A 19,872-nucleotide genomic window follows, 5' to 3' on the forward strand; every position below is an offset into this window, starting at 1 on the left:
GTTAACTGATGATATATGGAGGGGATAATAATCAATGTAATGAAACAAGCTATATGAATGATTGAATGTGAAGCTGATGATGTGCCCTGTAAACTTTCACTCAATCCAAAATAAAAATATTTAATTAAAAAACAAAACAAAACAAAAAACAGCCCAAGGCCAATTCCTTTGCATGGAGGTCAGGCATGCCTCCACCCTATACCAGTGCCTTTGACATTAGACAGACTTGAGGACCAATTAGGAAAACCCACTCTTGTGATTTTGTTTCTCTGATACCACATGACTTAGGCTGGGTTTTCTAGACAAGCAAAACCAGTGAAATGTATATGTGTATATATATACATATGGTGGTGGTATGGTGTGGAGTCAGTTCTGACTCATAGTAACCCTGTATAGGGTTTCTGAGACTAGAAATTTTTACAGGAGCAGAAAGCCTCATCTTTCTGCTGCAGAATGGCTTGATAGTTTCAAACTGCTGACCTTGAGATTAGCAACCCAACTCATAACCACTATGCTACCAGAGCTCCTTATATATATATAAAGAAAGAAGTTTATTATCAAGTAAATGACTTACAACTGCAGTGGAAGAGAGAGAGCCTTTCCCGAGTGCCCATTATATTGGGAACAGGCCACACCCCCAAGGAAACATTCCTTCAGTTGATTGACTGTTTAGCCACACACTCATCATAGACAACTATGCCTGTATTTGGTTTCATCACCATGGCAATAAGTATATCTAAACTTCTAAATAATGGGAATTCTGACCTAGTAAAGTTGATACAGAGCCTACCTATTAAAAGCACCTAAGTTTCTTTTTTCTAGATTTCAGAGGAAAAAGATGCAAATCCTCATGTAATATAAGTGACCCAACAGTAATAGATGATATGAAATAATTTATTTATCCTACGTATTAACCTATGTGTCATTATCCTTTTTAAAGCTCAGTTGTTTAAAGAGGAAAAGAATACAGACTTTAGGAATGCTTACTTCAGACTTCAAAGGATAAGAAGTAACTAATTTTAGGAGACTGATAACAATGTCACTGAAACTGGAAGTTTAAAAAAGTATATAATGTACTCAACTCTGTAAAACTGATTTCTCCTACCTTCTCAAAAGTACATCCTTGTAACTTTGTATATAAATTATTTCTGGGCCAGGAAGACTCTCTCTCATAGCAGAACTTTGCATTATATTGAATGCTGTTGCTTCCATTACTTTTTATTTTTGTTTATTTAATTAATATTTTATTGTGAATTATGAGATAGTTTACATGGGAGAACATTAGTTTTACATTCATCCTATCGTATATCATTTCATTGCCATGGTTACAATCAATCCCCTTCATGCTTCATCAACCAACCAAAGGCATACCCTACAAGCCTGCCCCCCCACCCCCAAGTCGTCAGCACATAGCCCGTCTCCCTCTCTGGGTCTAAAGTCCCCATCTGCTCCATCTCTCCACGTCATCATCTCTGCCTCCTTCTCTGGCATCACTACTTCTCTGAGTAGGGTCCCACTCTCAGCTCTTGCTTCCATCACTTTTAAAGCTTGGAGATGTAAGTGATTTATAATGATATATACAAATCTTACAACCTGCTCCCTCTGCAACATTGTTTATGGAGTTTGGATTTTGGAGACTCAAGTTACAGTTTTAATCTGAAGAGAATGCTACTGCTCATAGGTTTTTTTTCTTTCTGTTTATACTAAAAGGAAAGCAAATAAAATAATTAAAATAAATAATTTCATAGTCCTTCAACCTAGTATCCAAAAGTGCTCTGAAATTTTCAGTTCTCATCGCCTCTCCTTTAAGTGCCCTTTTTACAAATGATAATGTCCTACCTTCCAGAAGGGAAATAGGAAATCCACATTTCTAATTTGGAAAAGATGACTTTTGGAAATGCTTCAAATGATGACAAAATTCTTATATAAAGTTTTTTTGGGGATAGAAAAGGTGGAAACTCTTGGCTTTCCCTAAACTTGATATTGGAAGCAATTAACTAATTAATAATAATGTACATTTCCAGCTACCATATAATTGTTGTTGTCAGCAGCCCCCACACGAGGGTGACGCAGGTGGGGTGCAGTCCATTTTTCAGAAGGTCAAGAACATACATGCACAGCTGTTCAGTATCAGATCTAGGTTCACTGTGTTAGTCTCGGGCCAGGAATGGAACACTCCAGGTTTGGCAGAGGCAAGCAGATTTTAGACAGGCTCGGACTGTTTGACCACAGTAATAATTGTGGTTACAGAGGGCTGTGCCTTAAGACCAAAAAGGAAAGGTGCCAAATGAGTTGCTTCCCTCTTTCTTTGCCTGTGTGGTTGCCAGTTTTGCAGATGTAGGGAGTGGCTCACAGTTCCCAATGGATGGTCTCAATGTAGTTTAAAAGAATGTTTCCAAAGTTGTTTCCTACTGATGCAGGCAAAAGCTCTGGAATGGGAGTCCGGAAATGTGGCTCCTCCTCACAATGTGTTTGGAAAAGTCACATCAGATGTTCCATGTGTACACAGTAGAATTTTAGTAGTCCTTAAGCTGGCTAAGCATTCAGCTACTAATGGAACAGTTGGTGGTTTAAAGCCACCCAGGGGCACCTAAGAAGAAAGTCCTGGCTATTTGCTTCTTAAAGATCCTAGTTGTTGAAAACCCTGTGGAGCACAATCCTACGTGAACATATGAGTCAGAATTGACTCCTTGACAACTGGTTTCATTTGGGTTTTGGTTTAGTTGTTGTTAACCACTGTTGAGTCAGTTCCGACCTATAGCAACCCTGTATAGGGTTTCCGAGAAGCCGCTGGTGAGCTTAAACTGCTGACCTTGCAGTTCAAATGGCTTTGCAGTGTGGCACATTAACTCACAGCACCACACTTAGAGTTCTCTTCAAGCTCATGATTTCCTGATTCTTTGTACACATTAAGCCCAAGAAGTGAATTGTTCTCTTTAGTTCACTGAGTCAGTTAGTTATAAGAGTCCTGCAATACAACTTGAAACAGGAAGGGGAAGATATTATTTGCCGCTGTAACCATTTTTTGCACTGATTGTTGTTTTCTGAGTTCTTAAAGTACCACCTCAATTTCCTTCCCAAACCACTACATTGGGCAGAAGTCACAGGCAGTAATTTACCATCTATCAACCAACTAGGAGAGAATATAGTTGGACAGAATATCTGTTAGGTTAGAGGCCTTGCAATGAGAGCTTAAGTGATGCAGCCATCATTTCTGGAGGCCCAGTTTTGTGTCTTGTACTAAAACCAAGCTGTTTTAAATGGATCATACTACTCTATAAAATATTACTGCTATATCTAATTTAGTATTTCATTTCATTATTTCAATTATGTTGTTCTAGGGCAACTCTGTGTCTTTCTTTTTTAATAAGGAAACGAGAGCGAGGTAGGAAAGTATCCAGCTCGATGAGTTTTCACAAGGAGAACACACCCAGGTGTCCAGCACCCATGTCAATAAGTAGACTATGACTGGCATGCTGTCCTGGTCTCCAGCACACCACTCCCTCCCCTCTAGAGAGAAGCATAACTTGACTTCTTACACTGCAGATTTGTTTTGCCAATGCTGAGATTTGATGAACTCACACTGGTTAATTTCCAGAATAAACGCTGTCTCCACCACTCCTGGATTCCTTAGATTTTTTCAGGTTTGTTTAGGACATGCATGTATTGCTCTATTGTATCAGGAGTCAGCACTTGGCAGCATCTTTATAGGTGGGGTCTTAGTACAATAGTTGAATTAAACCTGCTTTTTCCATTGGGTCAAGGGAAAGACAGAAGTCTAGCTTCCACTAAGGACAAAGGGAAAGCAACAGGTGTAGCCATGGTTGAAGGGGCTCTGGAAGAATCTGGAATGGCCCAAGCAGGCTTTTAAGCCTGCTTTGTGCTTCTTGCTTTGATCTTGTTTTGACTGGAAAACAAAACAGATGTCTGAAACAAGAACATCTAACTCCTTTCTATAATGATTCTTAAGGGAGTTTGTTTGTTTGGGGATCCCGGTTGTTGTTGTTGTTAAGTGCCATCGAATCATTTCCAACTCATAGCAACCTGTATAATGATTCCAAGGAGAGACTGGTGCATTTGAACCACTGACCTTGCGGTTTAATGTAGTGTTTATCGTACGGCACCAGTCCCTGGGTGGTGCAAATCCTTAGTACTCAGTTGCGATTCAAAAGGTGGTTGGTTCGAGTCCACCCAGAGATGCCTTGGAACATCAAGTCTGGCATTTTACTTTAAAAAACAAGCTTATAAAAACCTTATGGACTCAGTTGTACTCCAATATGTGTGAGTTAGAGCTGGGTTAGATGGCAACTGGTTTTTGGTATTTTTAAAAAATCGTTGATTTTGCTCATCATCTTCCTGACTTGGAAAAGGTTGAATAAGGATAAATCCAAGTGTGCAAACAATCCTCACTTTCAAATGATAGTAAAGGGAACTTAACAGTAAATAGTGCATTAGAGTTTCCAGAGCTCATTAACCCATGCTACCTGGCTGTTCCTTGCTACCAAATGAATTTTTAATGTGGTTATTTTACTGTTCCTGAGTTTAATCTAGTCTTCATGAGTGATTTTAATATGAATTTGTGAATTTGAATATAATTTAATGTCAGAATACCTTGTTTTGTGATGTGCTCATATTAAATACTATACTTTCTGAACTTATATAATATTTAACGGGTTCCTGACTATTTTAATTTGTCCAATGTGTTATTTCAACTAATAGCAACTGAACTCCTCTGATGTGTCAAGTCAAGGGTTGGGATGTTCAAGGTCACAATGTGATGGGGAGACAAACACATACACCATTGTAATATGATAATTGCATATGTTAGTATGCAGTACCAGAGGAATAGAAGTGAGAATGATCATGAAAATGTGGTGATTAAATAATGGAAGCCCCACGCATTGACAGAAGGTGGATTGTTACATGATCAGAACCTTGACATGCTAACATAAACGCTATCGAGTTGGTTCCAACACACAGTGACCCTGTATAGGGTGTCCATGGGACGGCTGGTAGATTTGAACCTCCAACCTTGTGGTTCGCAGTCCAATGCTGATCCTACAATGCTACGCCAGGACTCCATCTATATGTTGTTGTTAAGCCACTTGTAGCAACCCTGTATAGGGTTTCTAAGGCGCGGCTGGTGGGTTTGAACCGCCAACCTTGTAGTTCAAACCAATTTTGAGGTTGAGTGCTTATCCTACAGCACCACACCAAGACATATATATACATACACACACACACACACACACACACACACACACATATTCTAAGTTGTTGTTAAGTGCAGTCAAGTTGGTTATAACTCATAACGATCCTGTATAGGATTTCTTAGGAGCACCTTGTGAGCTTGAACTGCTGACCTTGCATTTCAAATAGACCTTTCAGTTCAGTGCTTATCCTACAATGCCACACCAGGACTCATACATATATATATATATATAGAAACTCATAATATATAGTAATTATGAGTTATAAAATATATAACTACAATAATAACATATATATATATACATATAAAGGAGCTCTGGTAGCATAGCAGTTCCGAGTCGGGTTGCAAACCTCAAGGTCAGCAGTTTGAAACTACCAGCTGTTCCGTGGGAGAAAGATGAGGCTTTCTGCTCCCGTAAAGATTTACAGCCTCGGAAACCCTATACAGGGTCGCTATGAGTCGGAACTGACTCCACGGCACATAACAACAACTATATATATGTGTGTGTGTGGTTGTTGTTGTGAAATGCCGTTGAGTCGGTTCCGATCCATAGCGACCCTGTATAGGGTTTCTGAGGAGTGACTGGTGAGCTTGAAGCACTGACCTTGCAGTTCAAATGAATTTGCAGTCTGGCGTATTAACCCACAGCACCACACTGCAACCTTTGGGATAGTAGCACATAATTTGTACCACCTAGGGACTTCAGGAGCCTTAGGAGAATCAGCCAGGGATATGGAAGGAAAAGAAGGAGAATGGAAGCCAAGAGAACAAAGTGTGTCAAGAAGGAAGGGCTCAGCACTATGATGGTGATGCCTTGTATTTTATGAAGGTAAATATGATGGTTTTTGAAAAAGAGAGACTGGGTGCAAGACCCCCCAGGCCACTGATTCTTATCTCTGGCAGCGTATTAGAATCACTCTGTACCAATGAACTAATACCATTACTGTCTAGTGAATTCTGATTCATAGTGACCTGAGAGGACAGTAAAACTGTCCAAGGCTGTATGTGGTGCTGTAGGATCAGCACTGGACTGCTAACAACAAAGTCGGCAGCTCAAAACCACCAGCTGCTCCTTAGAAACCCTATACCGGCTCGCTTTGAACCTGAACCTACTTGATGGCACTTAACGATAACAATCTTTATGGAAGCAGATTGCACATCTTTCTCGCTTTTAGTAGCTGGTGGATTGAAACTGCCGATAGCGGAGTGCTTAACCATTTGCCACCAGGTCTCCTTGCACCAGTTAATCCAGAATAGAATTAAGAGACACTGCAGTTATCTGGGTGAGAAAAGGCCCCGGGATGGGCAGGTGAGGACAGCAGACTGAGGGGGTTGTAGCTAAACCAGGTTGGACTTTGTGATCAGTTGCATGTGGAGGGTGGTGGAAAGGAAGACAGGAAAGTTGATTAAATGCATTACTGCTGTGAATAACTGTCTGGGCTTCTGTGTTTTTCATTTCAGATACTCCTTTTTTGTAGCAATGGGATACCTGACAATATGCCACATCACTCGAATATACATATTCCACTATGGGATTCTCACTACAGATTTTTCCGGGTGAGTATTTTAATTTTGGGTAGCTTTGATTGCTAACATTGACTCTGCTTTTTGGGGGTTTCTAAGCAGCAGGGTACACAGAAGGGTCATTGGTGTCTGACTACATCAGTGGATGAGATGTGCTAATGATGTTGAGGTTGAAGACTGTGGAACTGTTGTGTTCTAAGACGAGCCACAGACTGTATGACCCATGGACCATACTTGTCTGTATTCATTTCTTATGGCTGTTGTAACCAGGTACCTCCAGCTGGGTGGCTTGAAACAACAGAAATTTACTGTCACACCATTCTGGAGGCTAGAAGTCTAAAATAAAGGTGTTGGCAGGACCACGCTTTCTCTAAAGTTCTAGGGGAGGAACCTTCTTGCCTTTCCCAGCTTTTGGTAGCTCCAGCCATTGGCTTATGGTGGCATTACTCCAGTCTCTGTCTATGTCTTCACATGGTTTATGTCTCTTTGCATCCAAATCTCTTCTCTTCTTAAAAGGACGTCAGTCATACTGGATGAGGGCCCACCCAACTTCTTTGAAATCATGTGAACTTTAACTAATTACATCTGCCAAGACCCTATTTCCAAACAAGATCACATACACAACAACAGTTAGGATTTTTAACATATCATTTTGGACCCAAATCAATCTATTGCACCATTACACAGCCAGGTTTTGTAGATAGAGTTTTATCAGAACCCAGTCATGCACATAATTCCTTTTGTGTCTGTGACTCCTATTGTACTACAATGACAAAGACTATGGTCTGCAAAGCCTAAAATATTTACTATCTGGTTCTGTAGAGAAAAAGTTTGCTGTCCCTTGTTCTAAAGCCCTCAGCATAGGGTTGGTGTTTATCTCTTGCTCGTTAATAACACAGAGTCTTTCTGTACTAGTCAATAAATGGGCAGCACAGTGGCGCTGTAGGATAAGGACTGGACTGGAAACTACAAGGTCAGTGGTTCAAGACCACCAGCTGCTCTTCAGGAGAAAGATGAGACTTTCTGCTTCCACAAAGATTTACGGCCTCAGAAACCCTTTACGTGGTCACTACAAATTTGAACCAGCTCAAAGCCACTTAACAGCTCAACAGCAATGGCCCATAAATAGCTGATACCCTGATTCCCCTTGGGTGTCTCCCTGGCTGCTCCAGTCCTTTGCCTCAAACCCTCTAGACCTTCATCAAGTAGAAGGGTAATGCTTAGCAGGGGTCTCCATTGTTGATGTTGTTAAATACCATCTAGTCAGTTTCAACTCACAGGTACCCTGTATAGGGTTTCTGAGGAGCAGCTGGTGGGTTTGAACTGCCACTCTTGTGATTCACAGTTCAGTGCTGATTGTACAGTGCTGATCTCCCCCCAACTCATAGCGACCCCTACAAATGAACAAAACACTGGTCAGTTCTGTGCCATCCTCATGATTGGTTGTGGATCAGGCAGTGGTATCCACAGGGTCTTTATTGGCTGGTTTCCCAAAGTAAATTGACCAGGCCTTTTTTTCTAGTCCTATGGAGGTGACTTAGTCTGGAAGTTACATTAAAGACTGTTCAGCCTCAGAGAACTATACAAGCCCCCATTGACAGACAAGTGTGAGACAAGTCCCTGTGGAGGTTCCAGGAAGCCACGCCCTCTCCCTTACCACCCACATCCCTTTGTCACCAGGTCCTATCAGCTCAGCATTCTGGTTAGATTAGGCTCCACCCACTACTCTTTACCCTAGACCACCAGGCATCTAAAACACTTTTCCAATTAGTCCCCGTCCTTCCACCTGGCCCCTTTTCCAGTGTATGTACTTCACTCTCACCAGAGTGCGGTTCTAACACGTCAGACAGTTGATGACATTGTCGATAGTTGCTGTTGTTGGACTCAAGGCCACTTCATGCTTAACTGAACCAAACAGTGCCCGGTCCTGCACCGTCTCCATGATCTTTGTATGTTTGAGTCCAGTTCATCTCACTGAAAGGTTCCTTCATTTTCGTTGCCCTTTTGCCTTGACAAACAGAAAGTCCTTTTCCATTGATTGGTCTTTCCTGATGACATGTCCAAAGTAAGCAAGACGAAGACTTGCCATCTTCACTTTTAAAAAGCATCGTGGTTGTATTTCCTCTAAAACAGATTTGTTTGTTCTTCTGGCAGTCCCTGGTACATTTAGTATTCTTTGCCAACACCCCATTTTGAGTGCATCAGTTCTTCTGTCTTCCCTTTTTATTCCGTCATCTTTCTGAAAAGGAAGACAATGATCTAGACCTGCCAGTCTTTGTTCCTTCTCCCACCACATCATACTCCCCTTTTGTACTAAATATGGCAGCGATGCAGAGGGTTTCTGGTCCATGCTCTCTTTCCCTTAGTTTACGCCCTTGTGCCTGAGCCTTATTCATTCCTGTGAGCACGCAGTGCTTTCCCATCTTTGTCTTCCTGAAGAGCTCTTTATTTCATTTTTCAAAATCTAGCAGATGCTGATTAGGAACCCTGTATGTATCAGGCATGATTACAGGAGACAGAAGTGGTGAAAACTGTAGAATTCATGTATTTTTTTAAGTTCTTATAGGAAATTTAAAATGCAAGCTTATCATTATGTACTGATTGGATTGAGTAATGTCCTCCCAAATTTACATCCACCAAGAACCTCAGAATGTGTCCTTAATTAGAAATAAGGTCTTTGCAGATGTAATTAGTTAAGATGAGGCTGTATTGGGATCGTATGGGCCCTACATCCAATAAGAAGGCATGAGAGACACAGACGCACGAAGAGAGAAGGTGGCCATAAGAACACAGAGGCAGAGATTTAGAATGAGACATCTAGAAGCCAAGGAACATTAAGGACTGCCAGAAACCACTGGAAACTAGGAGGAAAGAAGTATGGAACAGATGTTCTCTCAGAACTTCCAGAAGGAACCAACCCCACTGACATCATGATTTCAGACTTTTCGCCTCCAGAATTATGGGAGAATAAATTTCAGTTTGTTTTTGTTTGAAGCCTCCCATTTTGGAATAACTTGCATGGCAGCCGTAGGAAACGCATGCACGGTTGCTTTATGGTTCTACACCTTTTGAATGAACTAATGAAACTCTAGCTCTGCTGTTCACATCTTTGTGTTCTTAGCATGCCTGTTCTCAGTTGTGTGTTTACTGTAGTCTTTTCTCATGAAAAACCAGGGGCCAAAATCCTCAACTCTTGTTGAGGAGTGTTGGGCTGCTGACCAATGAGACACCTGAGGAAGGGAAGGGGATGACCTGAAGATGAAAGAGCCATGTATTAGAGGCTAAGAGGGTTCGATTGTGATGTGCTGCCCTTTTATGCCATGTGTGAGAGAGTGGAGGGTCTATGGTGTCTATGTGGTAGAGCAGGGTCCAGCTAAGGATGTGATTCTCAACTTGAACAGTTTTGTTCCAAGGGAGACATTTTTGGTTGTCATTACTGGCTGGAAGGTGGGAGATAAGGTGCCTCTCGCATCTAATGAGTAGAGGGCAGTGATGCTGTTAAATAAACATCTTACAATACACAGGACAGCTCCCCCTCACATTTGGAATTGTCTGGGCCAAATGCCCGTAGTGCTGAAGATGAAAAGTCCTGCACTCTGAAGGGGATAGAGGAGCATTCTCTGAAGAGGTTGAGGATGAGCAGAGATTGTGTCCACCATAAATCAGAATGTAAAGGGTAGTGGAGGTGGGATGGGAAAGCCGAGCAGTGAAGGGATTGGACAGTGGTGAGCATGTGTATGGAGAGCAGAGAATGGACCTCAACCTCTGGTCAGACTTGGCTTCCTAGCCTGCTCTCTACTGTTATCAAGTGTGGGCACTTGAGTGATTCCTGTAACCTATCGGCACCTCTGTTTCCTTTTCTGTAAAATGGGTGTAACAGTGTTCTACTTAAAGGTCACATCCCTTTGCTTGCTGCTGAATTATTCTTAGCCCTAAAGCCATAAACTCTTGAATGAGTTGTAAGACATTTTTAGTAGAACCAGAATTGTGGAAAGTTACTGAAAACAGAAAATAAAAGATAGCTATGGGAAAACAGTAAAGTGCTTATGAAACGTGTTGGGTTTGGAGTATGAAGGCAGCGGAGGACTCACATCTGTCCCTGTTGTCTCTAATTCCAGCAGCAGATACAATTTCTTGATTTGATTTTTCAATTGATGTTTATCCTCTAGTGGGCTCTGAATCTCCTTGTATTCCGAACTCTCTAACATTATATGCAAAACCGTAGAATGTTAGGGTTAGAAAGGACACTATTGTTAGGAATAGGATAGGAAGAAAATGTGACAGCAAACTAAATCATGAGTGATTTATTTCTCCGATTACTGAGTGGCCATACTACCCAGTTTTCAGAGTGTATGTCTTTTTAAAAATTTATTATTGTTGTTAAGTGCCTTCGAGTAGGTAGCATAAAGTCGATTTTTGACTCATGGCGACCTGTACATGACATAGTAGAACTGCCCCATGGGGTTTCCTAGGTTGTAATATTTTTGGAAACAAATCACCAGGTCTTTCTCCCATAGAAACATGGGGTGGCTTCTATGCCAACATTTTGGTTAGCTGCCGCTAGCTTAAACATTTTTTAAATTACAGATCATTATTAAGTGGTGGTTTTGGTGTTTGTTTGTTTTTCTCCACCATAGCTGACTGGCCTGAATCCATTTTCTTTGGATGATGTCAGTAAACTTAGAATGGAGAGAATTACACCAACCTGAAATAGGCAAGTGTTCAAAATCACAGTCTGTCAATTAGTGAATTTTCTTTCTCAAGGTTCTCATTCCAAACATGCAGGAGACAGGTACTGCTTCAGAATGAAATTAGTTTAACACTCCTATGTGTTTCAGTTTTAAAATCTGAAGTAGTTAACATGTTTGGCTGCTAACCAAAAAGGTCAGGAGTTCTGTTAAGGGATAAAGAAGTGTTTCGAAGTTCAACATGAATAAGTATTTCAAAGCAGCCTAAGACATACAATCAGGGTGCTGCTTGGACGCGAGGATGACGAGTCTTTGACTCACTTACTTTGGACACATCACAGGGAAAGACCAGCCTGTGGAAAAGGCAACATGTTTGCAGAAGTAGAGGGCCAACTAAAACGAGGGAAACCCTTACTCAGTGAGACGGGTTGGAGGAATTCCACAACCGTGGAGTCCGACGTAACAACATCATGAATTTGGCACCAGACAATCTTTTTTCTGCTGTCCATCAGCAGACTCTGAGTTGGAGCTGACTTCATGGCAATTAGCCATGTAGCAACAGCAACAATGTGGTAGCTGCTCTCTTTTGGCCATGCATGCAAACTTAAATGCTTAAGATACTTAAGAGTTCCGACGAGAATTGAATGGAACCGTATTAATTCAGTGTTTGTGTCAAACAGTAAATTACAATGCAATTATATAGTTAGATGTATTTAAGCAACAATTTTAAAAAGTTCATATCCTATAGTATGGAGTCTTGGTGTGATGCTGTCGGATAAGCATGGGATTGCTAACTGCAAGGTTGGCAGTTCAGATTCACCAGCGGATCTTTGGAAACCCTATACAGGGTCACTATGAATCAGAACTGACTCAACAGCACCTAACAACAACAGTTAGGATAAACTTTTAAGAGTTGAATTATCATAAGGAAATCAGATTTATGTATACATATTCAACTGTTGTCTATAATACTGAAAAACTGGTATTATAGAAAAAATGATCCTAAATCATCCAAAAGAAGTGAAGGACTAAAGAATGATAAGGCTCCACTGAAGATGTTGTCACAGATGCTTAATGATACAGGAAATGCTTACAAATAAAATGGAAAAGAAAAATCGTAAGACAAGTACGTGTATTAACATACAGTTTTTATGAAATGTGGGCTTGCATTGAAAAATGGAGGTAGTCAAAATATTAAAACAGTGGTCTGTTTAGGAAGATATTATTAGTAAATTGAATATCCATTTCACTTTTATATTATTATAGTAATAAGGAAAAATCCTTAATGTTATTTTAATATATTTGGATGCATATTAAGAGGAGCCCTGGTGGCACAGTGGCTAACACATTTGGCTGCTAACCAAAAGGTCAGGAGTTCAAACCCATTGGCCACTTTGTAAAAGAATAGTCTTGGCTATCTGCTTCCATAAAGATTTACAGCCTTGGAAACCCTATGGGGCAGTTCTACGCTGCTCTGTGGGGTTGCTATGAGTCGGGATTGACATCGGCAGTGGATTTGGGGATATTGGTGAACTTAAGCAGATGTGATTGGAACAGTGGCCATCTATCTGTGTTCTCTGTCCTCCTGCCTATGAGAGTGTAATAAAATGACCACTGACCTGTATCTCTTGCTGATTGTAGAGACCACTTCCCCTTTCGTCCCATAGATAACTTGTAACATCTTGCCTGACCAGCCTGAGTTCTATATATGGAAAAGAGTAGCTCAAGTAGTTAATGGCTCCGCTGCTCACTGAAAGGTTGGAAGCACAAGTATACCCAAATGTGCATGGAAAGTAAGGCTTGGTGATGTGCTTCCCAAAATATCAACCATTGAAAACCCTATGAAACACAATTCTACTCTGACACACATAAGATTGTCATGAGTCCAAACTGACTTGAAGGCTACTGATTTTTAGTTTATACTACAGAAGAGAGTTTTAGGATTAGTTCTTATGTCTCTCTCTCTTTCACTCTGCAGTCCACTTTTTGATAATTAGCACAATCACAATTTCGTTCTGAGGATATAAGTGATAGTTAATACTAAGTGTTTTTGGTGGGTTCCTGTTAAAAGGGAGAATCTGGGATTTTTTTGTTGAGTGAAGGTTCTTTCTTTGAAAAGATTAATGGATAGAGTAAACCCGAGTAAATTATTTTACTTGCCTCCACCACTGAATGGTTCTGAACGGGCCATCAAGGGACTTCCTATGCCTTCAACTGTAGCCCCAGGAAGCCTGATAGAACCATATATTTCCTATGCTGTGCCTGGATCCTGGAGTCCCTTATTTTCTTCCTCTAAGGAGATTGTAGAAGAATTGATGCTTTTGAGTTATGGTGTTAAAGGAGAATATTGAAAGTACCATGGACTGTCAAAAGAACAAACAGATCTGTGTTGCAAGAAGTGCAGCCAGAGTGCTCCTTGGAGGCTAGGACAATATGTCTCATACTTCAGACATATTGTCAGGAGGGACGAGTTGCTGGAGAAGGATATCCTGTTTGGTAAGGTGGAGGGTCAGAGAAAAAGAGGAAGACCCCCAGTGAGATAGATTGGCAAAATGGCAGCCTCAGTGGTTTCGAGCTTGGCAACAATTGTGGGGTTGGCACAGGCCCGGGCAGTGTTTTGTTCTGTTGTGCATAGGGTTGCTATGAGTCGGTACCGACTCAATGACACCTAACAACAACAATAAACTGGCATAATTGCTAAGAGTTTGGGGGTATTTTACTAAAGCTGCAATATCATCATCTTCCTCTGCAGTAACTCAGGGGTCGGGGGCATTGCAGGGCAGAAGTTATCACGAGGCACACTGCCCAAGCTTCCTGATAGCTTCTGCCCCTTAGCCACTGGGTTCTGGCACCATGTTGCATAATCCACATTGCAAATTGATGGGCCTTGGCGTTGTGCCAGATGACAGTATAGGGCCAGGTTTCTGATAATTGGAAGTTCGTTGTACTCATACTCTGTACAAACTGCCTGTTTGTCTGACTGCCAGCATTTCTCATATGCAAATTCCATAAGTGGGTTTTTAAAAAAAAAAAAAAATAGAAGTTACCAAAATAGAATGTTAAATCTTTTGGTTCTAAAATTACCTGGCAAGAAAATAAGACCCTTCACTGTCTGATCTAGCTTGATGCTGCCCAGCTAGATGTGTGATTGGCTGACTCTTTGGATGTTTATAGCTGAGGACTGCATCTCCCATTGTTCCATATTAGCTGTAAGAGGGCAGCAGAATTTAACCCTTTAAATCCAAAGACTAAGATAAAATAAAAAAAATAAAAAAAAACACACCTCACTGCTGTTGAATTGGTCTAACTTATGTTAGATTGTGTAGGAGTCCTGGTGTGGTGCTGTGGGTTAATGCACCAAACTGCAAAGATATTTGAACTGCAAGATCGGCAGTTCAAGCTCACCAGCCACTCCTCAGAAACCCTATACAGGGTTGCTATGGGTCAGAACCGACTCGATGGCACTTACCAACAACAATATTAGATTGTTGTTGTTGTTAAATGCCGTGGAGTCGGTTCTGACTCATAGCAACCCTGAACAGGGTTTCCAAGGCTGTAAATCTTTATGGGAGCAGAAAGCCTCATCTTTTTCCCATGGAACTGCTGGTAGATTCAAACTGCCAACCTTGAGGTTGGCAGCCCGACTTGTAACCACTATGCTACCAGAGCTCCTCATAGTGACCCTACAAAACAGTATAGATCTGCTCCGTAGGTTTTCCGAGACTGTAACTGTCTATAGGAGCAGACAGACTTGTCTTTCTGCCTGAGAGCAGCTGGTGAGTTTGAACCATTGACCTTTCAGTTAGCAGCCCAACATGTAACACTTAACCCACTGCACTACCAGGGCTCCTTTAAGGTAAAGTGGTGGCCACGGTGATGGTGGTGTGCTGCTGAGTTGGTTCCTACTCATAGCAACCCTGTATAGGATTTCCAAGGCTGTAAATGTTTATGGCAACAGAAAGCCTCATCTTTCTCCTACAAAGTGGCGCGTAGGTTCGAACTGCTGACCTTGCAGTCAGCAAGCAGCTCAACACATAACTCACGATGCTACCAGGATCCCTTTAAGGTAAAGTACGTAGGTTTTATTAGATTATTGCTCAACACTGATTTTTTGCTTAATGGTTTAATGTTTACAGTTTTGTTGTGAATTGATTTGGGATATAGATGAATGGGTACCTCATCTTGTGAGCTGTCTGTATCACAAGGTGTCTTACTTACCTATGGCTGCTAAAACAAAATACTCAAGTGAATGGCTTTAAAGAATAGCAAGTTATTGTCCCACAGATGTGGAGATTAGAAGTCCAAATTAGAACATTCTTCCCTGTTGGGAGCCTTAGGGGGACTTGGGAATTCCTTGGCTTTCTTTGGTGTTATGTGGCATTCCTCTTACTCCTTTGTGTGTCTCTGTACCTATTCTATAACTCAGAAGTTATTAGATGTAGGACCCACCCTACTCCACCATGCCCTCATAAACAAAACAAACAGAATCAGACTCACAGGTACAGGGACAAGGAGTTACGACATACTTTGGGAGGGTACAATTCAGTCAATCCACAGCACAAGGTATTGATTTTGTATTTTTGTGTATGTGTGTGTCTTTCTTTATATTTTAAATGCATCTATTTCTGACTGTTTTCCCTTAATTCATTTTCTCTAGTATGTGTTATTATTGGGTATTTTGGTTGTTTTGTTGTTGTTTTTTTAAATCCAGATAAGACTAATAATCTTAGGTTCAACAAGGAAAAATTGCTTGTCTTTTTCTTTTTCTTTTTGAATCATCAAAAAAATTCATAGGACAAAGTAGAAATCATTCTGTGCTCAGTCAACCTTGCTAGACTCAAACCTGGATTTCTAATTAGTCAGATTGTTGTTGTTTGTTGTTAAGTGCCATCGAGTCAGTTCTGATCCATAACGACCATGTATAGGGTATCCAAGGAGTGACTGGAGAGGTTGAACCACTGACCTTGTAGTTCAAATGGATTTGCAGTCTGGCGCATTAACCCACAGTGCCACACCAGGACTCCTTATTGGTCAGATAGTTCCCTTGTATTCAAATGTAGAGTCTGTGAATGACCAGGGTATACAAATCCAAGGACATAGCATAGTTCTCAGGTAGAAAATCTGAGTGAATGAAGCTCTAAGGCCTCATTGTCCTGAGGAATCTTTGGCTGTATCCTGGAGCCATTTATGAGTCTCCTCCTCATCTTGTCTTTTTTGTGATTGCATAGGCTAAGTTTTGCGATTTTGCAAAAAGAAAACATGAATTCCAATTGCAAATCAACAACTGAATCTTGGATTATTTTATGTTTTGGTTGAAATACAAACTGGATGGTATATTTGAGTCTTATCTTTAAAGTCAGTAGCTCTAAGGATTTAACTTTCAAATCTCAAAAACTTCTGAAACCTAAATGTTGGCATTTGATCTGTCCATAAGATTCAATGAATTGATCAACTGAAAAACATTCAGGCAGACTCCACCTGAGGGATCACTGCTTTGTTTGGTGGTCTTCATGACATCACTGTTGTTGTTCAGTGCCATCAAGGAGGGTCTGACTCATAGCAAACTCATATAGGGTTTCTGAGGAGCAGCTGGTGGGTTTGAACCACCGACCTTATGGTCAGAAGTCAGTGCTTGTCCTACAGCAACCCTGTAGAAAAGTGAAGTAAGTATATAGGATATTTCTAAATTCCTTTCATTTCACTAAACAGTATTGCAGTTGGTAGTTTTAAGATCTGCTTTGTTATAAGATATTAGTATTTATTAGGGTTTTATTAACCCTTGATTCCATGCATGAGTTTTTTCCTATTTAAATTGCTGGAAACTTCTTTGGATATGTAAAACAGAAACAATATATTGCTGAAAGCCTGAGGAGGCATCATAAAACTCCTGAAAATCATAATGGTGAATTAATAATCTTCAGAAATGTTTTTGAAGACTGTCTTGTTAAAAAGAAAAAAAGAAATGAAGAAATTCTTGAAAAAGTAGAATTAAACAATGAAATCAAAGAGTTTGTCATTTTATCAGAGTTGACTATTTTCTGTCTTCCTTCTAGGCCTCTGATGATTGTCACTCAGAAGATCACAACCTTGGCTTTCCAAGTTCACGATGGTGAGAAAATGTGACCCCCTTTTGGTTCTAAGAGTGAGCTTGCCATTCACACCTGCTCTTTTATACTTTATGTTGTTAAGTGATGTGGTGGAGTCTGTTCCAACCCATAGAGTTTCTAAGGAGCATCTGGTGCAGTTCAGACTGACCTTTCAGTCTAGCTCATTATCCTGCAGCGCCACACGCAGGCCAAATCTTAAAGAAGTGCAGGCAAGCCTTTTATTTTGTTTAATTTCCAGGTCTTTTTAATCATACCCTTAGAAATAAATATTATTATCACTAAGGTTATGGAATTCTGGTGGTGCTGTAGGTTAAAGAATTGGGCTGGTAACCACAAGGTGAGCAGTTCAAACCCACCAGCTGCTCTGTGGGAGAAAGACGAGGTGGTCTGCTCCCGTAAATATTTACAGCCTTGAAAACCCTAGGGAGTAATTCTGCTCTGTCTGATAGCAGATAGCATCACTATGAGTCAACTCGAGGACTGTGTTTGGTTTGACTTGTTTTTTTGGCTGTTAACTGAAAGGTTGATGGTTCTAGTCTATCCAGAGATGCCTCCCAAGACAGGCTAGGGCTCTGAAGAATGTTCTGGTGATCTACTGCTGAAAAATCAGCCACTGAAAAATCCTGAGGAGCACATCTTGTCTCTGACACACCATGAGTCTGCGTCAACTCCCAAGCAACTGGTTATGGTTACCATTAGGCCTTTACTCTTTGTGTTGTGAAGTTCTGTAGGTTTTGACAAATGCATAATGTCATATGTTCACCATTACAGTCCCATACAGAATAGTTACAATGTCCTAAAAATGCCCTGTGTTCCATCTATTCATTCTTTTCAACGACACCTGACTTCCTGGCTACCACTGATCTTTTCGTTGTGTCTACAGTTTTGCTTTTCCCAGAAATAATTTCCTTTTACTCTCCTAGCTATTTCAGTATTTCCCTGTTGAATAGCTGGTCTAAATTTACTGAAATGCTTGCATTAGGAAAAATGGACTTTCTGTTTATCTTTAAAATGTTTAAAATTCAAGTTTTTTGTGTGCATGGCTCTGCCCTTCATTTCCAAATCTGTTAAATAGAAATGACATTCATCCTGCTTTGGTTTTAGTCTCTTAGAAAATCACAAGGTAATTCAAAAAAATTAGGCAACTTTCATTGGTGTCAATTATTAATGATTTTTATGCTAATTTTTTTGTTTGTTTTTGGTATGAAAAATTATTGAGTAAGATTAGCCTGACTCTATAAAAATCTGAGAGTCTCTGAGTAGTGCAAACATTTAATGTATCTAACTGCAAACCACAGGGTTAGAGGTTCAAGTTCATCCAGAGGCTTTTCTGAATTAGCAGTCATTGAAAATCTTATGAAGCACAATTCTATACACATGGGATTGCCCTGAATCAGAACTGATAATGACAGTAATTGGCTATAAAAACTTGGAAGGAAGAATCTTTTGTATTTATAAAATTGAGAATTATTTTTGGCCTGACTCTTCCTGAAAATTGTCACACAGTGGGATTTACATCATTAAAACCAGGACATCAGAGTAGATCAAACTGGTTCAGTCATGGTGGAAAAAGTAACATTGGAAAAGACCTGAAATAAAAAAAAAATTGGGTGAAGTGAAATGACAACTGGAACAGGAAAAAATTATGGGTTGAAACCCTGGAATGGAAGACTTGGAAGAGCAGAGTGAGCACTTTCAGGAGCCTGATTTGGGAGATTGGATTGTTGCCCAAACTGTAGAGCACAACACACATTCAAAACAACGCAGTCAGACGCCATCTTTGAGCCAGGCACCATTGTATCTGACTGTGTCTGTCACATTATTCAGTTGCTATGTAACACATATATTTACCTTGTTTTCTAAGAGGAAGATTAAGTTTCTTTCTGTGTTCTAGATTAAGTTTACCCATTCCTGCGATTGTCCCATTTCACCCACAGTTTACAAATTTGAGTCCTTCCTGGTTTTAGTTCATTAGCCATGACTGAACAGGGAAGAACCGGTTCAAAGCTATTGTCAAAAGTGGGTTCCAGGAAAGGAGGATAGCACTTTCAGCTGGGTGGAAGATTTCAATAGAGGCTTAAGGATGTCAGGTAGCATTAGTAAAAGTATATTCTATGGATTTGTACTACTTCACAAATTCTTTTGACCACTGAATGCAATTTATGTGTTGGCAGGTTGAGAAGATTTACAAACTCTGCCAGCTACTTTTCTTGTTTAACCTTGAAGCTTGAGAAGTGATTTAATTTCATTATTTAGAGAACTGGGTTGGAACATCTGAAAGGAGCCCTGGTGGCACAGTGGTTAAGATATTGGCTGCTAACAGAAAGGTTTGCAGTTCAAA

At 40.5% G+C, this 19,872-nt stretch overlaps 1 protein-coding gene across 1 annotated transcript in view; it reads left to right on the plus strand.

Annotated features, from left to right (window-relative positions):
* Positions 1–19,872, plus strand: part of MBOAT1 (membrane bound O-acyltransferase domain containing 1) — a 159,868-nt gene that overhangs the window by 92,121 nt on the left and 47,875 nt on the right. Inside the window, exons 4-5 of the mRNA XM_006860789.1 lie at positions 6,674–6,769; positions 17,478–17,533. Coding sequence (XP_006860851.1) covers positions 6,674–6,769; positions 17,478–17,533 — 152 coding nt within the window. The remainder of the gene's footprint in view (positions 1–6,673; positions 6,770–17,477; positions 17,534–19,872) is intronic.

This window comes from Chrysochloris asiatica, unplaced genomic scaffold (genome assembly GCF_000296735.1).
Source record: "Chrysochloris asiatica unplaced genomic scaffold, ChrAsi1.0 scaffold00040, whole genome shotgun sequence".
Taxonomy (NCBI): Eukaryota; Metazoa; Chordata; class Mammalia; order Afrosoricida; family Chrysochloridae; genus Chrysochloris; species Chrysochloris asiatica.